At 49.1% G+C, this 20,510-nt stretch overlaps 2 protein-coding genes across 2 annotated transcripts in view; both read left to right on the forward strand.

The window, feature by feature from the left end:
* Positions 1 to 6,693, forward strand: part of LOC115482622 (4-hydroxyphenylpyruvate dioxygenase-like) — a 105,385-nt gene extending 98,692 nt beyond the window's left edge. Inside the window, exon 14 of the mRNA XM_030222562.1 lies at positions 6,196 to 6,693. Coding sequence (XP_030078422.1) covers positions 6,196 to 6,309 — 114 coding nt within the window. The 3' untranslated portion in view covers positions 6,310 to 6,693. The remainder of the gene's footprint in view (positions 1 to 6,195) is intronic.
* Positions 6,694 to 18,423: 11,730 nt separating this feature from the next.
* HSF5 (heat shock transcription factor 5) overlaps positions 18,424 to 20,510 on the forward strand; it is a 93,527-nt gene continuing 91,440 nt past the window's right edge. Inside the window, exon 1 of the mRNA XM_030185991.1 lies at positions 18,424 to 18,976. Coding sequence (XP_030041851.1) covers positions 18,424 to 18,976 — 553 coding nt within the window. The remainder of the gene's footprint in view (positions 18,977 to 20,510) is intronic.

A 20,510-nucleotide genomic window follows, 5' to 3' on the forward strand; every position in this document is an offset into this window, starting at 1 on the left:
GAATCTTCACGATATTGACCCTTCATCTCTATCCTCCCATGTTTCAAACCTCCTCTCTACTGTGGCACCATCCACGTCTGTCAACGAGGCTGTTTCATCTTACAACAATACTCTATCCTCTGCCTTAGACACTCTTGCACCTTTGATGACCCGCCCTGTAAGGCGTACAAAACCCCAACCTTGGCTGACTTCTAATATCCGCTACCTACGTTCCTGTACCCGCTCCACCGAACGCCTCTGGCGGAAATCTCGGGCCCTTGCTGATTTCTTACACTTTAAGCATGCTGACCTCCTTCCAATCTGCTCTTTTACGTGCCAAACAGGATTATTATATCCAACTGACCAACTCTCTTGGCTCTAATCCTCGACTTCTCTTCACCACATTGAACTCTCTCCTCAAGGTGCCCCCTCCCCCAACTCCCCCTTCATTATCTCCTCAGACCCTTGCTGAATTCTTTCACAACAAGGTTCAAAAGATAAACCTTGCTTTCTCTACCTCACCAGCTCTCCCTCCTCTAGTCCGTTCCCCTCTCTCTCCTTCCCCTCATTCCCTTTCCTCCTTTCCTGAAGTTACTATTGAGGAAACTACACTTCTCCTTTCTTCCTCAAAATGTACCACCTGTTCCTCTGATCCCATTCCCACCCAACTTCTTAATGCCATCTCTCCTACTCTTATTCCTTTTATCTGTCACATTCTCAACCTCTCACTTTCCACTGCGACTGTCCCTGCTGCCTTTAAACATGCTGTGGTCACACCTCTCCTTAAGAAGCCTTCACTTGACCCTACTTGTCCCTCTAATTACCGACCCATCTCCCTTTTCTCTCCAAATTACTTGAGCGTGCTGTTCACCGCCGCTGCCTTGATTTTCTCTCCTCACATGCTATTCTTGACCCACTACAATCTGGTTTTCGCCCTCTCCACTCAACCGAAACTGCGCTTACTAAAGTCTCCAATGACCTATTACTGGCTAAATCCAGAGGTCAATATTCCATCCTCATACTTCTTGATCTTTCCGCTGCTTTTGACACTGTCGATCACAGCATACTTCTCGATACCCTGTCCTCACTTGGATTCCAGGGCTCTGTCCTTTCCTGGTTCTCTTCCTACCTCTCCCTCCGCACCTTTAGTGTTCACTCTGGTGGATCCTCTTCTACTTCTATCCCTCTGCCTGTCGGCGTACCTCAGGGTTCTGTTCTTGGTCCCCTCCTCTTTTCTATCTACACTTCTTCCCTTGGTTCATTAATCTCATCCCATGGCTTTTCTTACCATCTCTATGCTGATGACTCCCAAATCTACCTTTCTACCCCTGATATCTCACCTTGCATCCAAACCAAAGTTTCAGCGTGCTTGTCTGACATTGCTGCCTGGATGTCTCAACGCCACCTGAAATTAAATATGACCAAAACCGAGCTTCTCATTTTCCCCCCCAAACCCACCTCCCCGCTCCCCCCATTTTCTATTTCTGTTGATGGCTCTCTCATTCTCCCTGTCTCCTCAGCTCGAAACCTTGGGGTCATCTTTGACTCTTCTCTCTCCTTCTCTGCTCATATCCAGCAGACTGCCAAGACCTGTCGTTTCTTTCTTTACAACATCCGTAAAATCCGCCCCTTTCTTTCCGAGCACTCTACCAAAACCCTCATCCACACCCTTGTCACCTCTCGTTTAGACTACTGCAATCTGCTTCTTGCTGGCCTCCCACTTAGTCACCTCTCCCCTCTCCAGTCGGTTCAAAACTCTGCTGCCCGTCTCATCTTCCGCCAGGGTCGCTTTACTCATACTACCCCTCTCCTCAAGACCCTTCACTGGCTCCCTATCCGTTTTCGCATCCTGTTCAAACTTCTTCTACTAACCTATAAATGTATTCACTCTGCTGCTCCCCAGTATCTCTCCACACTCGTCCTTCCCTACACCCCTTCCCGTGCACTCCGCTCCATGGATAAATCCTTCTTATCTGTTCCCTTCTCCACTACTGCCAACTCCAGACTTCGCGCCTTCTGTCTCGCTGCACCCTAAGCCTGGAATAAACTTCCTGAGCCCCTACGTCTTGCGCCATCCTTGGCCACCTTTAAATCTAGACTGAAAGCCCACCTCTTTAACATTGCTTTTGACTCGTAACCACTTGTAACCACTCGCCTCCACCTACCCTCCTCTCTTCCTTCCCGTTCACATTAATTGATTTGATTTGCTTACTTTATTTATTTTTTGTCTATTAGATTGTAAGCTCTTTGAGCAGGGACTGTCTTTTTTCTATGTTTGTGCAGCGCTGCGTATGCCTTGTAGCGCTATAGAAATGCTAAATAATAGTAGTAGTAGTAGTGTGCCCTGTTTTGTTTCTGGTAGTCCATGAGGTAGTGGCCATTTTTGTAAGCCAATTTTAGATCCCTTTCACGTGTTAGCCACGTTACAGAACTTAGTTCTTACCTTGAATGTGGCTGAAAGAGGGCATTGTACAGCATTCTGCCAGCTCTGACCTACTGCTCATCTCAGTACCAGGGAGACTTGTTGCCAGTGGGGCACAACCTCTGATCTGCAGTTAACTGTGAGTGAGCGTGCTTATTCCAATAAAGGACGTTTTCGGAGAGATTAGTCTTCAGGTGTCAACTGGTGTGCCAATGTTATATAGCACCAACAAGTCCTAGAGGCCTGCGTGTATGCAGGTCCCTGGAGCACTTTTAGTGGGTACCACAGTGCACTTCAGCCAGGTGGACCCAGGCCCATCCCCCCCTACCTGTAACACTTGTGCTGGTAAATGGGAGGTCTCCAAAACCCACTGTACCCACATGTAGGTGCCCCCTTCACCCCTAAGAGCTATGGTAGTACTGTACATTTGTGGGTAGTGGGTTTTGGGGGAGGGGGGTTGGGTGCTCAGCACCCGTGGTACTGGAGCTATGCATGTGGGAGCGTTGTCTGAAGTCCACCGCACTGACCTCTAGGGTGCCCAGTTGGTGTCCTGGCATGTCAGGGGGCGAGTATACTATGAATCGTGGCCCCTCCCATGACCAAATGGCTCGGATTAGGACGTTTTTAGTTTCCATTATCGCTAAAAAAAAAACAAACGCCCAGCTGAAAAACGTCCATTTTTTCGAAAATACGGTCTGTCCCGCCTCTTCACGTACCCGTTTTCAGACATAGACGACCATGGAGATAGGTGTTCGCGTTCGATTATGCCCCTCCATGGATCTTTCCTCCAGGAACTTATCCAAACCTTTTTAAAACCCAGATACACTAACCGCTGTTTCCACATCCTCCGGCAGCCGGTTCCAGAGCTTAACTATTCATTGAGTGAAAAAATATTTCCTCCTATTTGTTTTAAAAGTATTTCCATGCGATTTCATTGAGTGTTCCCTGGCCTTTATCATTTTGGTCACTTTTCTTTGAACCGTTTCTAATTCCGTTATATCTTTTTTAAGATATACAACTAGAATTGAACGAAACACTCAATGTGAGGTCGCACCATGGTGCAATACAGAGGCATAATAATATTCTTGATCTTATTTTGCTTTCTTTTCCTAATAATTCCTAGCATCCTGTTTGTTTTTTGGCTATCACTACACACTGGGTAGAACATTTCAGCATAACTATGATTCAGATTATTCTTCTCAATGTGCATCACTTTGCATTTGTCCATATTTAATTTCATCTGCCATTTGGATGCCGTCTTCCAGTTTCCTAAGGTCTTCCTGCAATTTTTCACAATCTGCATGTGTTTTGACAGTGTTAAATAGTTTTGTGTCATCTGCAGATTTAATCACCTCACTCGTAATTCCGTTTTCCAAATCATTTATAAATATGTTAAATAACACCGCTCCCAGTACAGATCCCTGTAGCACTCCACTATTCACCCTCCTCCATTGAGAAAAATGTCCATTTAACCCTGACCTCTGTTTTCTGTCCAGTAACCAATTCCTAATCCACAGGACATTGCTTCCTATCCCATGACTCTTTAATTTTCTCAGGCACCTCTCATAAGGAACTTTGTCAGAAGTTTTCTGAAGATCCAGATACACTACATCAACCGACTCAACTTTATCCACGTGTTTATTTACGCCTCTAAGGTGGCTAAGAAAAACTGAATGGTCCACTGGGTCGAAAGCCACTGACATATCCATGGAGAATAGAGATACATCCTTCCTATCTAGAGTCAGCTTGGTGTTAATTTGTAAGCCCTAAAAGTGTGTGTTCTATGGAATGATGACAGCACGGATGAATGGAATTACTGCAATCAAGGAAGTCAGAGAGTTGAATGGATACAAGTTTTTCCACCATCTTGGATACAAATGGCAAGTTTGCAGTTGGGTCTATAATTATTCACTGAACAAATATCTGATTTAGGATCCTTAAGAAGGGGAATAACAATTGCCTTTTTCCAAAATAGAGGGAAAACCCCAGAGAATTGATTGAAAGAGAAGAGAGAAGAGGTCAGAGGAATTGCAACAAAAGAAATGCTGAAATTGGATCACTAGAAGGGAATGAAGACTAAAATGATGATATAGTTTTACAGAGAAGAGCCAGGGATGAGAGAGTAAAGGAAGAGAAGGAGACCGTAGGGATGATGGGTACAAGAGAGGTGCAGGGTGCGTGTTTAGGACTGCCTGAGAAGTGTAATTTTATTGTAAATGCCTGTGACAAAATCATCAGCCGTTAACATGGAGGGAGTCGCTGTCACTGATGGGTTTCTCAGGTAATTCAGAAAACAGTAGAGACGAGTTGTTCTGGTCCTGGCAGAGCAGACCTATGAAGTATGTGTGTTTCACCTTTCTTAGACTGGCAGAGTAGTAGTGGCAAGTTTTTCTAAACGTCTTATGAGTGCTAGCAGATGGGAGTCCTTCACCAAAGATGTCAGCGCACTATTGTTGATGGCAAAGGACAGAAGACCATGGTGGAACCATGGTTGTGAAGTGTAACATTTGGAAGAAGGAAGATGCAGTGGGGCCGATATGTCAAAAACAGTATGAAGAGTATTGTTTCAAAGTGAAACTTGGTCATCCAATGAAGTAAGGAAATCTGAAGGCAATTCTTTGCAAAGACCCCTTAGATTGTAAGTTTTCTCAAGCAGAGACCTACAAGCTACATATGAATTTATAATCTGAGCTTGGACTTGGGAAGGTCAGTAATTAGATACAAAAAGGGATTGTGGTGCTCCAGCCCCTATCCACATCGATGCCTTCCCATTCCACCCCGCAGCCTCAGTACTCTCACAGCTCCTGCCCCTCAGCCAGCATCAGCTCTACCTTTATAGCCATGAGAGAATGCTGCTTTGATTTCACCGCTGTGCTTTCTTTCACATTCAGATACTATCACTGCCCTAGGTTTAAACATGAGAACAAGTAATACCTGTTTTCATGTTTAAACCTATGACACTGTTGTGGCCCTGCACAGAAAAGAGCACAGTGGTGAGAGTAAAACATGTTCTCGCTGATGTAAAGAGTCGGTGAAGCAAGCTTTTGGGGCCCTGAACCTTGAAACAGCTCTGTATGAATATCCAGCATACCTTGCTCATACCTACTTCTCTACCTCATGGATTATTTTTTTTTTCTTCTCTACTTTATGTTGTACTTAGCACATCAGGATGTCAAGGTCTGCTTTTGTAGGAAATTCAAGAACAAATTCTATGTGGAAGTGTAAGAGGCAGGCTTCCAGGTGGGAGAATCTCGCTTGTAGTAGAAAATGTGGCACCCTTGTCACTGACAGTGTGGAATATCTTTCATAATCTTATGATAGAACTCACTCTCAAGTCCAATGCAGCAACTCAATGCAAAAATATATTTAATAATCTTTGTGTTCATCAGCATAATTATCCTAATGTATTATGACATGCTGGGTTAAAACACAGTATAACTGTCAGAGAAAAGAAATTAATTATGCCATGTCACCTTCTGTGAAAGTGAAATTCAGTATCAGTGTGGCAAGTAGGCCATGTACAATGCTCAGAAAATGATGCTCTGTGATATGTGACATCAACCCCCTTTAAATGTGTTACTAGTTCATACAGCTTAGTTCAGAAGATGTCTAAAGGCCCTTTCATTAGTCCTCCACCTGCTTATCCATAGAGACATTTTATACATTATCCAAGAAAATGAATGTAGAGTTCTACTGTGGTGGCTTAGTCCTAGAATGACTAGGAAAGACATTTCTAGTCTAAATTGCTGCGAGGATAGTAATCAACTTTAACATCTGTCCTTTTTCTCCTGTAGGGCTTTGGTGCTGGAAATTTCAAGTCTTTGTTTGAAGCTATAGAACTTGATCAGGATGCCAGAGGGAACCTGACTGTGTACGAAGCAAATGAAGAAACCCAGTCATTCTCCTGAAGAATTTCTGAACAGGGGCCTCACATACACTTTTCAAAGGTTGTGAACAACAGCACTGAATTTCTGGGCATTTATTGCACAAAGTTCATCCTATCTGCAGCAGAATGAAGATGACTACATTTGCCATCCCCTCAATCAAGGCTTGTCTCCTAAACCAGGGTCTGAATTTGTTTGGATGAGCATGCGAGAGTTAGAACTATTACAACAGTTTATATTTCTTCCTTTCAGTAGCCACCACGTAGGAAAGAACTTCAGGAATACTACTATAGACAGAACTCCACTGCTCTTAGGTGTGGCTGTCACAAAAGAAATTGTAACTGGTGAACTGAATTGTTTTCATTGTCAGAACAAATAAAATATGCTGTCCATTCCAGTCCTAGTTAATTCTGTCTGTCTTGTGTGCTATTTGTTTCCTCTCTCTGATAGCCAGGAACTAATATAGAACTTCTTTCCACAAGCTGATGAGTTCAAAGTTCACTTACTATTTCTCCCTGATTTACTCTCCTCTTGTAGATGTGGTAACACTGATGTAGTCACCCTGTGATTGTGGAGTGGCCTACTCATCAACCTATGACTTGAGTGCTTTTTATAATGTCTCATACAATGATGCAAGACTTTTTATTTCAACTGTGCATTCCAATCTGATACCTGCTAGTGTTGACTTTCACCAGTCATATTATGTACGTCTTATGTAGATGAGCTGAGCTTATAGCATCCTTTGTTTTCCATTATCCCTGCTATTCCTCTTTCACTCCCAGAGGTTTCCACCTCTTCCCCATAAACTCCCTTGTAGGGATATAATTCTCTTTATATTTTGTCTACTTGTGTTCCTTTTATTTATTTACTAGTAAAAAAGGCCCGTTTCTGGAACGAATGAAACGGGCGCTAGCAAGGTTTTCCTGGGAGTGTGTATGTTTGAGAGAGAGAGCCAGAGTGAATGTGCGGGTGTGTGACAGAGTGAGACTGTCTTGTGTGACAGTGTGTGTGTGAGAATGAGAGTGTGTGACAGGGCCCCCTCCCCTGTTCCTAATGCCCCTCACCCCGTTCCCTCCCCTCCTTTTCCTCCTCCTTCCCACACTTTGGGTTCCTTAAGGCTTTCAAAAGTCTATGTACCCCCGTGGCCCTAACGCCCAGTATGCGGATACCCCACCGCTTTCCTCCTCACCCCTCCCCCAAGATGTAATACTTTCACGTCCATCATTTTTAAAAAAAGTGTCCTATGTACCCTGTGTACAAATGCCCGGCATTCAGATTGTGTTCCTCTCGTAAATTTTCATTTCTTTCATTCATTAAGAACTTGCCCTCCCCCCCCCCCCCCCTTGAACACTTTTGGTTCCTTTAGTCTTTTAAAACTCTCCTATGTACCCTGTGTGCTAATGGCCAGCATTGAGATTGTTTTCCTGTCCCAAATTTGCATGTCTTTCAGTCATTCACAACTCCCCCCCCCCCCCCCTTCTCCAGTTTAACACTTTCGTTTCCTTCAGTCTTTTAAAACTCTCCTATCTACCCTGTGTCCTAATGGCCAGCATTCAGATTGTTTTCCTTTCCCAAATGTTCATGTCTTTCAGTCGTTCAGAACTCCCCCCTCCCCCCATTTAACACGTTCGGTTCCTTCAGTCTTTTAAAACTCTCCTATCAACCCTGTGTCCTAATGGCCAGCACTCGGATTGTTTTGCTTTGCCAAATTGTCTGTCACTGAGGTCAGTGCGTGCCTGCCTAGCAGACCACTTCCAGCAGGCACGGTCCCAAGCACATCCTGGAGGTGAGAATTATTATATAGGATGTATTGGTTTTATGTTTATGTGAGCTCAAAAACGATAAACCTGAAAGCTGGTATCTAAAGCCATCAACATATCCCTAAGCAGTTTCTTAGTGCAATGCTTTCCTCATTCAGCCTTATTCCTAAAACCTACCCTCTCTTTTTCCTCAAAACTATTTTTAGTGGTGTTTTTATTTTTATTAGTATTTTTAAAGCTTTTTTTTAAATTAAATGTGGTTATATGATGAAAATAAACCATGAGTAATCAATCTGACTGATATTCAACAAATCATCTAACAGAATAAAAAGAACAATGGATTCACCAGTCTATTTTTAAATTCCAGAAATATGGTGATAATAGTTCATTGCACTAGCTTCTGCTAATTAGCTGACAACTCCTATTTTAGGTCAAAATGATAAGTCAAAATATTCCAATAAAGAGGTAAAGATTGTCCCTGTGCATAAGTACCAAGTCACAAACAACTTATGGGTTGCCACTAGCATGATGGTATCTTGGCAGTGTGGTTTTGCCATTGCCTTCCCCAGTCTTTCTCCCCCCTCCCCCCCGGCAAAATCCAGGTAGTTATTTACTGACTGACAAGTGGAAAAAATGGCTGAGGTAGCCAGAGGCCGGCTACCTGACAAAAATCCCAGTGTAAGATTCAAAGTCATGCAGTGAGCACAGTAGGCAAGCAACTTATAGACCACCACTAAAGGCCAATAAAAAGAGGCCATTTTCATTTTTTTTGTTTATGTTTATTAACATTTATTTGTGTGTATTCAAGTGGACTAACATGATAACCACACTACTTATAATTTTCAAAAGATTAGAAAAAAAACATGATGTACTTCATCAAATACATCATATATTTGTACCTTGACATGGCCACGCTATAGGTGTAACTGGAGTCAGTGGTGTAAACAGCAATTTTGAACAGGGGTGCATCTCCCTCCTGCCACTCCCCCCCCCCCCCCCCCCGTACCTTAAAATCACCTCCAGTCACAGCCACAAAGATTGACCAGCATCGACTTTAATCCAAAATGAAAGTCTGGACCAAATAAGAAGTTTTCCTCACATTACATTAAGGTATTATGGCCTGCTGCAACCAACAACTTCCAAGAGGATAACAACAAGAAAAAGAGCATACAACAGATTTATTTATTTATTGCATTTGTATCCCACATTTTCCCACCTTTTTGCGGGCTCAAAGTGGCTTACAATACATTATGAATAATGGAAATTACATTTTGTTCCAATTCGGTTATGGATTACATTGTGAAGAGTTATACAAAACAAATCAAATCAACTCAAAGTATCGTTAAGGAATATATCAATGGAAAAGAACATAAAAACATTGAAGGAAAACAGCGAGAAACTAGAGATTCTGAGGACAATATATAGCATATAAAAACGAATAGCCTATGGTATACATTTTCTTTGGTTAAAGGTATGATGTGTGGTGTGATTTCACGATTGAGAATTCTTATGTGGATGTGTTGATGTATAACGGAGCAGTGAGTGTGGATTTTATATGTTTTGGTTCTTTCCGTAGATTTTATCAAAAAGATGTGTTTTCAGTAATTTGCGGAAGTTGGTTTGTTCGTGAATCGTTTTCAGGTTGCGCGGAAGTGTGTTCCAGTACTGCGTGCTCATGTAGGAAAAGGTTGACGCGTGTAGTTGCACAAAATAGTCTCAATCATCAGACCCAAAAGTTTAGCATCTTTGAATTAAGAATATTTTCTAAAAAAGAGTCTTTAGTAATTTCTGAAACTCATGATGTTTTGTTTGCCTAAGAAAAAAAGGAAGAGAATTCCATCTAGAGGCTGCCTGGTAGGTTAGTGAGGACTGTAAAAGACAAATGGCTGTTACTTTACGAAGTCAGAAATCCTAAAATAAAAAAAAAGCTTCTGGTAACTCCACAGTAGTTCCTATTAAGAAAATCAAAATGATCAATTAAATAACCTTGGGAATCTCCACAGAAGCTTTAAAAGCCAAAACCAAAAATCTTAAACTGTAATGTGGCCTCCACTGGTAATTGTAACATAAGAAAGTAAATACTGCTGCTTCAGTTTTAGAGCTTTTGTGCAACCAATATAAAGAGAGTTACAATAGTGGCAGTATTAATGACGGAAATTAATGGAACTGTAATGTTTGGCTAAATCTTTAACTCCACAGTGCTGTAATTTGTACTGGGGGTGGACTTGAAGAACACAGAACTGGATTTGTGGTCACAAGTGCCTGCCTGGCATGCTGGCCGTAATCCCATGGCTGCAAAACTGAAGCAGTTCCTCTCTACAGTGCCCACACCCGTTTTACAGCCCTGACTCCTTGAGGAACGCACTGCACACCCGATCCTGTACTGGAGAGGAAGCCTGGGTCTAGCAACTACTACCCAAAGAAAAATGAAGTTTTAAAATGTTTCCAATGGAATCCGGGAAGATCCCGAGGATCCCGCTGGATCTGGCTACTTGAACCTTCACAATTGGGGGTTGGATTTAAAGTGTTATATTCTCATGTTGATGTGTTTGGAAGACTATTTTGACTTATCTAGTTTCCTTTCCCAGCTCCAGCACAGTGCTGGGCAGACTTATACGGTCTGTACCAGAGCTGGTGGTGGGAGGCGGGGCTGGTGGTTGGGAGGCGGGGATAGTGCTGGGCAGACTTATACGGTCTGTACCAGAGCTGGTGGTTGGGAGGCGGGGATAGTGCTGGGCAGACTTATACGGTCTGTACCAGAGCTGGTGGTGGGAGGCGGGGCTGGTGGTTGGGAGGCGGGGATAGTGCTGGGCAGACTTATACGGTCTGTACCAGAGCTGGTGGTGGGAGGCGGGGCTGGTGGTTGGGAGGCGGGGATAGTACTGGGCAGACTTATACGGTCTGTGCCAGAGCTGGTGTTGGGAGGCGGGGATAGTGCTGGGCAGACTTATACGGTCTGTACCAGAGCTGGTGGTGGGAGGCGGGGCTGGTGGTTGGGAGGCGGGGATAGTGCTGGGCAGACTTATACGGTCTGTGCCAGAGCTGGTGTTGGGAGGCGTGGCTGGTGTTGGGAGGCAGGGATAGTGCTGGGCAGACTTATACGGTCTGTGCCAGAGCTGGTGTTGGGAGGCGGGGCTGGTGGTTGGGAGGCGGGGATAATGCTGGGCAGACTTATACGGTCTGTGCCAGAGCTGGTGTTGGGAGGCGGGGCTGGTGTTGGGAGGCAGGGATAGTGCTGGGCAGACTTATACGGTCTGTACCAGAGCTGGTGGTGGGAGGCGGGGATAGTGCTGGGCAGACTTATACGGTCTGTACCAGAGCTGGTGGTGGGAGGCGGGGCTGGTGGTTGGGAGGCGGGGATAGTGCTGGGCAGACTTATACGGTCTGTACCAGAGCTGGTGGTGGGAGGCGGGGCTGGTGGTTGGGAGGCGGGGATAGTACTGGGCAGACTTATACGGTCTGTGCCAGAGCTGGTGTTGGGAGGCGGGGATAGTACTGGGCAGACTTATACGGTCTGTGCCAGAGCTGGTGTTGGGAGGCGGGGATAGTGCTGGGCAGACTTATATGGTCTGTGCCAGAGCTGGTGGTGGGAGGCGGGGCTGGTGGTTGGGAGGCGGGGATAGTGCTGGGCAGACTTATACGGTCTGTGCCAGAGCTGGTGTTGGGAGGCGTGGCTGGTGTTGGGAGGCAGGGATAGTGCTGGGCAGACTTATACGGTCTGTGCCAGAGCTGGTGTTGGGAGGCGGGGCTGGTGGTTGGGAGGCGGGGATAATGCTGGGCAGACTTATACGGTCTGTGCCAGAGCTGGTGTTGGGAGGCGGGGCTGGTGTTGGGAGGCAGGGATAGTGCTGGGCAGACTTATACGGTCTGTACCAGAGCTGGTGGTGGGAGGCGGGGATAGTGCTGGGCAGACTTATACGGTCTGTACCAGAGCTGGTGGTTGGGAGGCGGGGATAGTGCTGGGCAGACTTATACGGTCTGTACCAGAGCTGGTGGTGGGAGGCGGTGCTGGTGGTTGGGAGGCGGGGATAGTACTGGGCAGACTTATACGGTCTGTGCCAGAGCTGGTGTTGGGAGGCGGGGATAGTGCTGGGCAGACTTATACGGTCTGTGCCAGAGCTGGTGTTGGGAGGCGGGGATAGTGCTGGGCAGACTTATATGGTCTGTACCAGAGCTGGTGGTGGGAGGCGGGGCTGGTGGTTGGGAGGCGGGGATAGTGCTGGGCAGACTTATACGGTCTGTGCCAGAGCTGGTGTTGGGAGGCGGGGCTGGTGTTGGGAGGCAGGGATAGTGCTGGGCAGACTTATACGGTCTGTGCCAGAGCTGGTGTTGGGAGGCGGGGCTGGTGGTTGGGAGGCGGGGATAATGCTGGGCAGACTTATACGGTCTGTGCCAGAGCTGGTGTTGGGAGGCGGGGCTGGTGTTGGGAGGCAGGGATAGTGCTGGGCAGACTTATACGGTCTGTACCAGAGCTGGTGGTGGGAGGCGGGGATAGTGCTGGGCAGACTTATACGGTCTGTACCAGAGCTCGTGGTTGGGAGGCGGGGATAGTGCTGGGCAGACTTATACGGTCTGTACCAGAGCTGGTGGTGGGAGGCGGGGCTGGTGGTTGGGAGGCGGGGATAGTACTGGGCAGACTTATACGGTCTGTGCCAGAGCTGGTGTTGGGAGGCGGGGCTGGTGGTTGGGAGGCGGGGATAGTGCTGGGCAGACTTATACGGTCTGTGCCAGAGCTGGTGTTGGGAGGCGGGGCTGGTGTTGGGAGGCAGGGATAGTGCTGGGCAGACTTATACGGTCTGTACCAGAGCTGGTGGTGGGAGGCAGGGATAGTGCTGGGCAGACTTATACGGTCTGTGCCAGAGCTGGTGTTGGGAGGCGGGGCTGGTGGTTGGGAGGCGGGGATAATGCTGGGCAGACTTATACGGTCTGTGCCATAGCTGGTGTTGGGAGGCGGGGCTGGTGTTGGGAGGCAGGGATAGTGCTGGGCAGACTTATACGGTCTGTACCAGAGCTGGTGGTGGGAGGCGTGGCTGGTGTTGGGAGGCGGGGATAGTGCTGGGCAGACTTATACGGTCTGTACCAGAGCTGGTGGTTGGGAGGCGGGGATAGTGCTGGGCAGACTTATACGGTCTGTACCAGAGCTGGTGGTGGGAGGCGGGGCTGGTGGTTGGGAGGCGGGGATAGTGCTGGGCAGACTTATACGGTCTGTACCAGAGCTGGTGGTGGGAGGCGGGGCTGGTGGTTGGGAGGCGGGGATAGTACTGGGCAGACTTATACGGTCTGTGCCAGAGCTGGTGTTGGGAGGCGGGGATAGTGCTGGGCAGACTTATATGGTCTGTACCAGAGCTGGTGGTGGGAGGCGGGGCTGGTGGTTGGGAGGCGGGGATAGTGCTGGGCAGACTTATACGGTCTGTGCCAGAGCTGGTGTTGGGAGGCGTGGCTGGTGTTGGGAGGCAGGGATAGTGCTGGGCAGACTTATACGGTCTGTGCCAGAGCTGGTGTTGGGAGGCGGGGCTGGTGGTTGGGAGGCGGGGATAATGCTGGGCAGACTTATACGGTCTGTGCCAGAGCTGGTGTTGGGAGGCGGGGCTGGTGTTGGGAGGCAGGGATAGTGCTGGGCAGACTTATACGGTCTGTACCAGAGCTGGTGGTGGGAGGCGGGGATAGTGCTGGGCAGACTTATACGGTCTGTACCAGAGCTGGTGGTGGGAGGCGGGGCTGGTGGTTGGGAGGCGGGGATAGTGCTGGGCAGACTTATACGGTCTGTACCAGAGCTGGTGGTGGGAGGCGGGGCTGGTGGTTGGGAGGCGGGGATAGTACTGGGCAGACTTATACGGTCTGTGCCAGAGCTGGTGTTGGGAGGCGGGGATAGTACTGGGCAGACTTATACGGTCTGTGCCAGAGCTGGTGTTGGGAGGCGGGGATAGTGCTGGGCAGACTTATATGGTCTGTACCAGAGCTGGTGGTGGGAGGCGGGGCTGGTGGTTGGGAGGCGGGGATAGTGCTGGGCAGACTTATACGGTCTGTGCCAGAGCTGGTGTTGGGAGGCGGGGCTGGTGTTGGGAGGCAGGGATAGTGCTGGGCAGACTTATACGGTCTGTGCCAGAGCTGGTGGTGGGAGGCGGGGCTGGTGGTTGGGAGGCGGGGATAATGCTGGGCAGACTTATACGGTCTGTGCCAGAGCTGGTGTTGGGAGGCGGGGCTGGTGTTGGGAGGCAGGGATAGTGCTGGGCAGACTTATACGGTCTGTACCAGAGCTGGTGGTGGGAGGCGGGGATAGTGCTGGGCAGACTTATACGGTCTGTACCAGAGCTGGTGGTTGGGAGGCGGGGATAGTGCTGGGCAGACTTATACGGTCTGTACCAGAGCTGGTGGTGGGAGGCGGTGCTGGTGGTTGGGAGGCGGGGATAGTACTGGGCAGACTTATACGGTCTGTGCCAGAGCTGGTGTTGGGAGGCGGGGATAGTACTGGGCAGACTTATACGGTCTGTGCCAGAGCTGGTGTTGGGAGGCGGGGATAGTGCTGGGCAGACTTATATGGTCTGTACCAGAGCTGGTGGTGGGAGGCGGGGCTGGTGGTTGGGAGGCGGGGATAGTGCTGGGCAGACTTATACGGTCTGTGCCAGAGCTGGTGTTGGGAGGCGTGGCTGGTGTTGGGAGGCAGGGATAGTGCTGGGCAGACTTATACGGTCTGTGCCAGAGCTGGTGTTGGGAGGCGGGGCTGGTGGTTGGGAGGCGGGGATAATGCTGGGCAGACTTATACGGTCTGTGCCAGAGCTGGTGTTGGGAGGCGGGGCTGGTGTTGGGAGGCAGGGATAGTGCTGGGCAGACTTATACGGTCTGTACCAGAGCTGGTGGTGGGAGGCGGGGATAGTGCTGGGCAGACTTATACGGTCTGTACCAGAGCTCGTGGTTGGGAGGCGGGGATAGTGCTGGGCAGACTTATACGGTCTGTACCAGAGCTGGTGGTGGGAGGCGGGGCTGGTGGTTGGGAGGCGGGGATAGTACTGGGCAGACTTATACGGTCTGTGCCAGAGCTGGTGTTGGGAGGCGGGGCTGGTGGTTGGGAGGCGGGGATAGTGCTGGGCAGACTTATACGGTCTGTGCCAGAGCTGGTGTTGGGAGGCGGGGCTGGTGTTGGGAGGCAGGGATAGTGCTGGGCAGACTTATACGGTCTGTACCAGAGCTGGTGGTGGGAGGCAGGGATAGTGCTGGGCAGACTTATACGGTCTGTGCCAGAGCTGGTGTTGGGAGGCGGGGCTGGTGGTTGGGAGGCGGGGATAATGCTGGGCAGACTTATACGGTCTGTGCCATAGCTGGTGTTGGGAGGCGGGGCTGGTGTTGGGAGGCAGGGATAGTGCTGGGCAGACTTATACGGTCTGTACCAGAGCTGGTGGTGGGAGGCGGGGCTGGTGTTGGGAGGCGGGGATAGTGCTGGGCAGACTTATACGGTCTGTACCAGAGCTGGTGGTTGGGAGGCGGGGATAGTGCTGGGCAGACTTATACGGTCTGTACCAGAGCTGGTGGTGGGAGGCGGTGCTGGTGGTTGGGAGGCGGGGATAGTACTGGGCAGACTTATACGGTCTGTGCCAGAGCTGGTGTTGGGAGGCGGGGATAGTACTGGGCAGACTTATACGGTCTGTGCCAGAGCTGGTGTTGGGAGGCGGGGATAGTGCTGGGCAGACTTATATGGTCTGTACCAGAGCTGGTGGTGGGAGGCGGGGCTGGTGGTTGGGAGGCGGGGATAGTGCTGGGCAGACTTATACGGTCTGTGCCAGAGCTGGTGTTGGGAGGCGTGGCTGGTGTTGGGAGGCGGGGATAGTGCTGGGCAGACTTATACGGTCTGTGCCAGAGCTGGTGTTGGGAGGCGGGGCTGGTGGTTGGGAGGCGGGGATAATGCTGGGCAGACTTATACGGTCTGTGCCAGAGCTGGTGTTGGGAGGCGGGGCTGGTGTTGGGAGGCAGGGATAGTGCTGGGCAGACTTATACGTCTGTACCAGAGCTGGTGGTGGGAGGCGGGGATAGTGCTGGGCAGACTTATACGGTCTGTACCAGAGCTCGTGGTTGGGAGGCGGGGATAGTGCTGGGCAGACTTATACGGTCTGTACCAGAGCTGGTGGTGGGAGGCGGGGCTGGTGGTTGGGAGGCGGGGATAGTACTGGGCAGACTTATACGGTCTGTGCCAGAGCTGGTGTTGGGAGGCGGGGCTGGTGGTTGGGAGGCGGGGATAGTGCTGGGCAGACTTATACGGTCTGTGCCAGAGCTGGTGTTGGGAGGCGGGGCTGGTGTTGGGAGGCAGGGATAGTGCTGGGCAGACTTATACGGTCTGTACCAGAGCTGGTGGTGGGAGGCAGGGATAGTGCTGGGCAGACTTATACGGTCTGTGCCAGAGCTGGTGTTGGGAGGCGGGGCTGGTGGTTGGGAGGCGGGGATAATGCTGGGCAGACTTATACGGTCTGTGCCATAGCTGGTGTTGGGAGGCGGGGCTGGTGTTGGGAGGCAGGGATAGTGCTGGGCAGACTTATACGGTCTGTACCAGAGCTGGTGGTGGGAGGCGTGGCTGGTGTTGGGAGGCGGGGATAGTGCTGGGCAGACTTATACGGTCTGTGCCCTGAAAATGACAGATACAAATCAAGGTAAGGTATGCACAAAAAGTAGTACGTATGAGTTTATCTTGTTGGGCAGACTGGATGGACCGTGCAGGTCTTTTTCTGCCGTCATCTACTATGTTTCACACCGTGCCTCCAGAGAAGTGATCAGCTGCATCCTCTTTCCAAGTAAAACAAAATATACTTATAAAAAGCATACCTTGACGATTTTCACAATAGTTTTTCCCCCAAGTTATTACTCTCGATGCATATGTGGGAATCTATAATGTCACGGTGGGATAGGAGAGAACTCAAAACAAGCAAAAGTCATGGTTACACGTGCAACCGTTCCCCCCGCAAATCCGCGTCATCTTGTACTGCGCGCGAGCCACTTCTCTGGGACACCCAGCAGCGCGCGCAGCAAACCGTCCCCCCCCCCCCCCCCCTTTTCAATGGCAGATTTATCTCCGCTACGTTTTCATGCGCTGCCCTCTTCCCGCCCGGCACACTCTCCAAGATTTAGCTTTCGTTTGCCGTTGTTCCCTTTTCTCTTTTCCTCAACGCGCTCTTTTTCTTCACCTAGTCTCACCCACCGCCGCGTGCTATCTACGCCCTCAAGTCACAACAACGAATCATCTTCGTTCCTTCCTTTTTCTAGGCGCCCGCGTGACTTTCCTGTCTGAGCGCGCGTGCTCTCTCCTCGCTGCACTGAAGCCCTTTAACTCCGCCCTCTCCTCGCTATTGTGCCTGCTTTCCCGCGCGTGACTTTCCTGTCTGAGCGCGCGTGCTCTCTCCTCGCTGCACTCAAGCCCTTTAACCCCGCCCTCTCCTCGCTATTGTGCCTGCTTTCCCGCGCGTGACTTTCCTGTCTGAGCGCGCGTGCTCTCTCCTCGCTGCACTGAAGCCCTTTAACCCCTCCCTCTCCTCCTCGCTATTGTGCCTGCTTTCCCGCGCGTGACTTTCCTGTCTGAGCGCGCGTGCTCTCTCCTCGCTGCACTCAAGCCCTCTAACCCCTCCCTCTCCTCGCTCTTGTGCCTGCTTTCCCGCGCGCGCCTTCCCCACCACCACCCGCACCCGCGTGCTATCTACTCCCTCACAACAAATCATCTTCCTTCCCTCCTTTTTCTAGGCGCGCGCGTGACTTTCCTCTGAGCGCGCGTGCTCTCTCTTCGCTGCACTCAAGCCCTTTAACCCCGCCCTCTCCTCGCTATGGTGCCTGCTTTCCCGCGCGCTCCTGCCCTCCGGGCCCGCAGCTCGAAGCATGATTGGTTGGAGTTTAGAATTTGAACGCGGCGGTTCGGGAACGGCATTAACGGTTCCATCGATCGTGAACACGGACGGACGGATCAAGGAGGAAGGGGGAATTAGCTAGGGAGAGAAAGAAATCCCGGGGAACATAGTAAAAAAAAACAACAACCCAGAAAGAAAGTAGTGATTGAAGAAGGGAGGTACAAAGACAGAGGAAGAGGAGGGGGGGTGGGAAGAAATCCAAAAGAGACCAATACAGAGAGGGAGGGAAGGAAGGAAAGGAAAGGAGTGAGAGAGAAATCCAGGAAGGAAATTGGCCAAAGATAAGATCCAGAAAAGAGAAAGGGCACAAAAAGCTCTGCCAGAGGAAGAGAGGAGCAGGAAGAGATAAAGAAACGTTTATGCTATGATAGCAGTGGGGGGAGGGTGCCATTAACCCATTGTTGGCTGTTAAGTGGCCATGACCCAGTAGTGTGAGGGCCCAGATAGGATCTATCAGTCAGGGTTCTGCAGACAATTCTGCTTTCTGTACTGCAAAAGTTATGTCCTGCCATGTTCTGAGCCCGACAGTTAATGCCATGGAGGTGGAAAATGCGCTCCTATCCACCCCTATAAATCCCAACAACTTCCCCGCTAAGCTCTGGAGGCTGGTGAATAGCCCACGGTATCGCTCCATTCGCTGGGATGCCCGTGGGGAGGGCCTGATCATTGACCAACAGCTGTTTGAGTCTGAGCTTCTGTGCCCCTCCAAACCTGTCGACGAGGGGTCAGAGCTCTTCAAGACTACCAATTTCACCAGCTTCATCCGTCAGTTAAATCTGTATGGATTCAGGAAAGTGGTACTGGGAGCAGGTAGCAATCCGGGCAACTTGCACCCTGGAGGAGACTTGGGCGCTGGCGATGGCCACCTCCATCACTTCCATAGCGTTCACTTCAGAAAGGATCATCCAGAAATGCTGGTTAACCTCAAAAGGCTGACAAGTGCCAATAAAGCCAAGTTAGCTGCAGGCATGGAAGTGAATTCAAGACCCCCAAACCGCTTCCAGAGACTCCTCACCAACTCACTGGATTCGATGGGCAAAGGAGAGAAACCAGGTAGGGATGCATACAAATTAGGAACTAGAGAACGACACGGGGACAGAGTGGGGACAGGGCCCATGGGGACGGGGACAGACTTTGTCCCTGTGTCATTTTCTACTTTGAAGCCTGTTAATGAACTGAGCTGTTATTTATGCTTGAGTGATGCAGATAATGACAATTTGCACGGGGGATCCTGTACATTCCTGCTACCAGCACATCTTCGGAGAAGACATCATCTGTTGCAGGAAAGACTGTGAAAGACAGGAGAGCTAAACTGAGATTGTTGACGACTTATTCATCCACAGATTAAAAAATCAAAATCATAACAATGCTTCATAGGGCATACTTCTCCCCCGCTAGGGAGTATAGAATGGGTTGTATTTTGTACCCCTGGACATTTTAACAGGGTGAATTAGGATTCCTTGGGGTAGTAGAAGTCAGCTGATGTTGGGGTTGAAAGGGTAGGAGGAGTATTTTAGTTGCTTGTTACTATTGTTTTCTATTGGGATTTATAAACAACAATTGCACAGGATATTGTTCCTTTTTATACTTTCATAACAAGATTTAAATATAAAATCATAGGTGTTTGAGGCTTTTGCGGATGAGGACAGAGGACACAGGGATGGGGTGGGGACTGGGACAGAACCTGCGGGGATGGAAACAAGGCCTGCAAGGACAGGGATGGAGACAGAACCCACGGGGTTTGTTCCTGTGTCATTCTTTACTAGGAACACAATGGAGAGGCTTTAGGCCTCCAGGAATTATGTTTATGGAGTTTGCAGTTACAGAAAGCTACTATCACACAAGTCTCACAAAATCTCTTCAGATAAATACACTACTATTGAAGCTACCTTGATCTTGAGAAAACGATGGTACTGTGGAAATGGAACTATGTTTACTTTAAAAGTGTATGTACTGTATCCATTTAGTCCAATTATACAAATACATATTATCCACTTCGTTATATAATCTTAGTGCCTAAATGTGTCATTTGCACGCTAAGATTATAGAATGCTAGCACTTTGATTATTAGATTGTAAGCTCTTTGAGCAGGGACTGTTTTTTATGTTTGTGCAGCGCTGCGTACGCCTTGTAGCGCTATAAAAATGCTAAATAGTAGTAGTAGTAGTTCATGTGTGAATGTGCTGATTAGGCATTAAGGTATTCTGCAAACAGTGAAGAACTTGCATGGTGCACAACTGCAAAGAGGGCATGCACATGGGCGGGTTCCACACTTAATGTGTAACTTTTAGAATACTTAAGTTACAAGCTAAAGTGCAACATTTACACATTCACATTTTATGTGGCATAAGTGATATCACCTAAATGTTGTCATGCAAATGTAGGCTTACGTTCTGTTGGGTGACCTTTATAGAATTGCCCCTTATATGTACGAATCACAGAAATACCTAAGCACTACAGCAAGCATTTTAAAACTAAAGCTGATTGGCTTTATAGAAGGTAATGTTGCTACTGATTACTGAGCATTATTGAGTGGTTGACAGTTATTCAGGGATTGGGTTCGTTTGCCTTTTGGGAGTCAGGAAGG

This window comes from Microcaecilia unicolor, chromosome 13, assembly GCF_901765095.1.
Source record: "Microcaecilia unicolor chromosome 13, aMicUni1.1, whole genome shotgun sequence".
Classification (NCBI taxonomy): domain Eukaryota; kingdom Metazoa; phylum Chordata; class Amphibia; order Gymnophiona; family Siphonopidae; genus Microcaecilia; species Microcaecilia unicolor.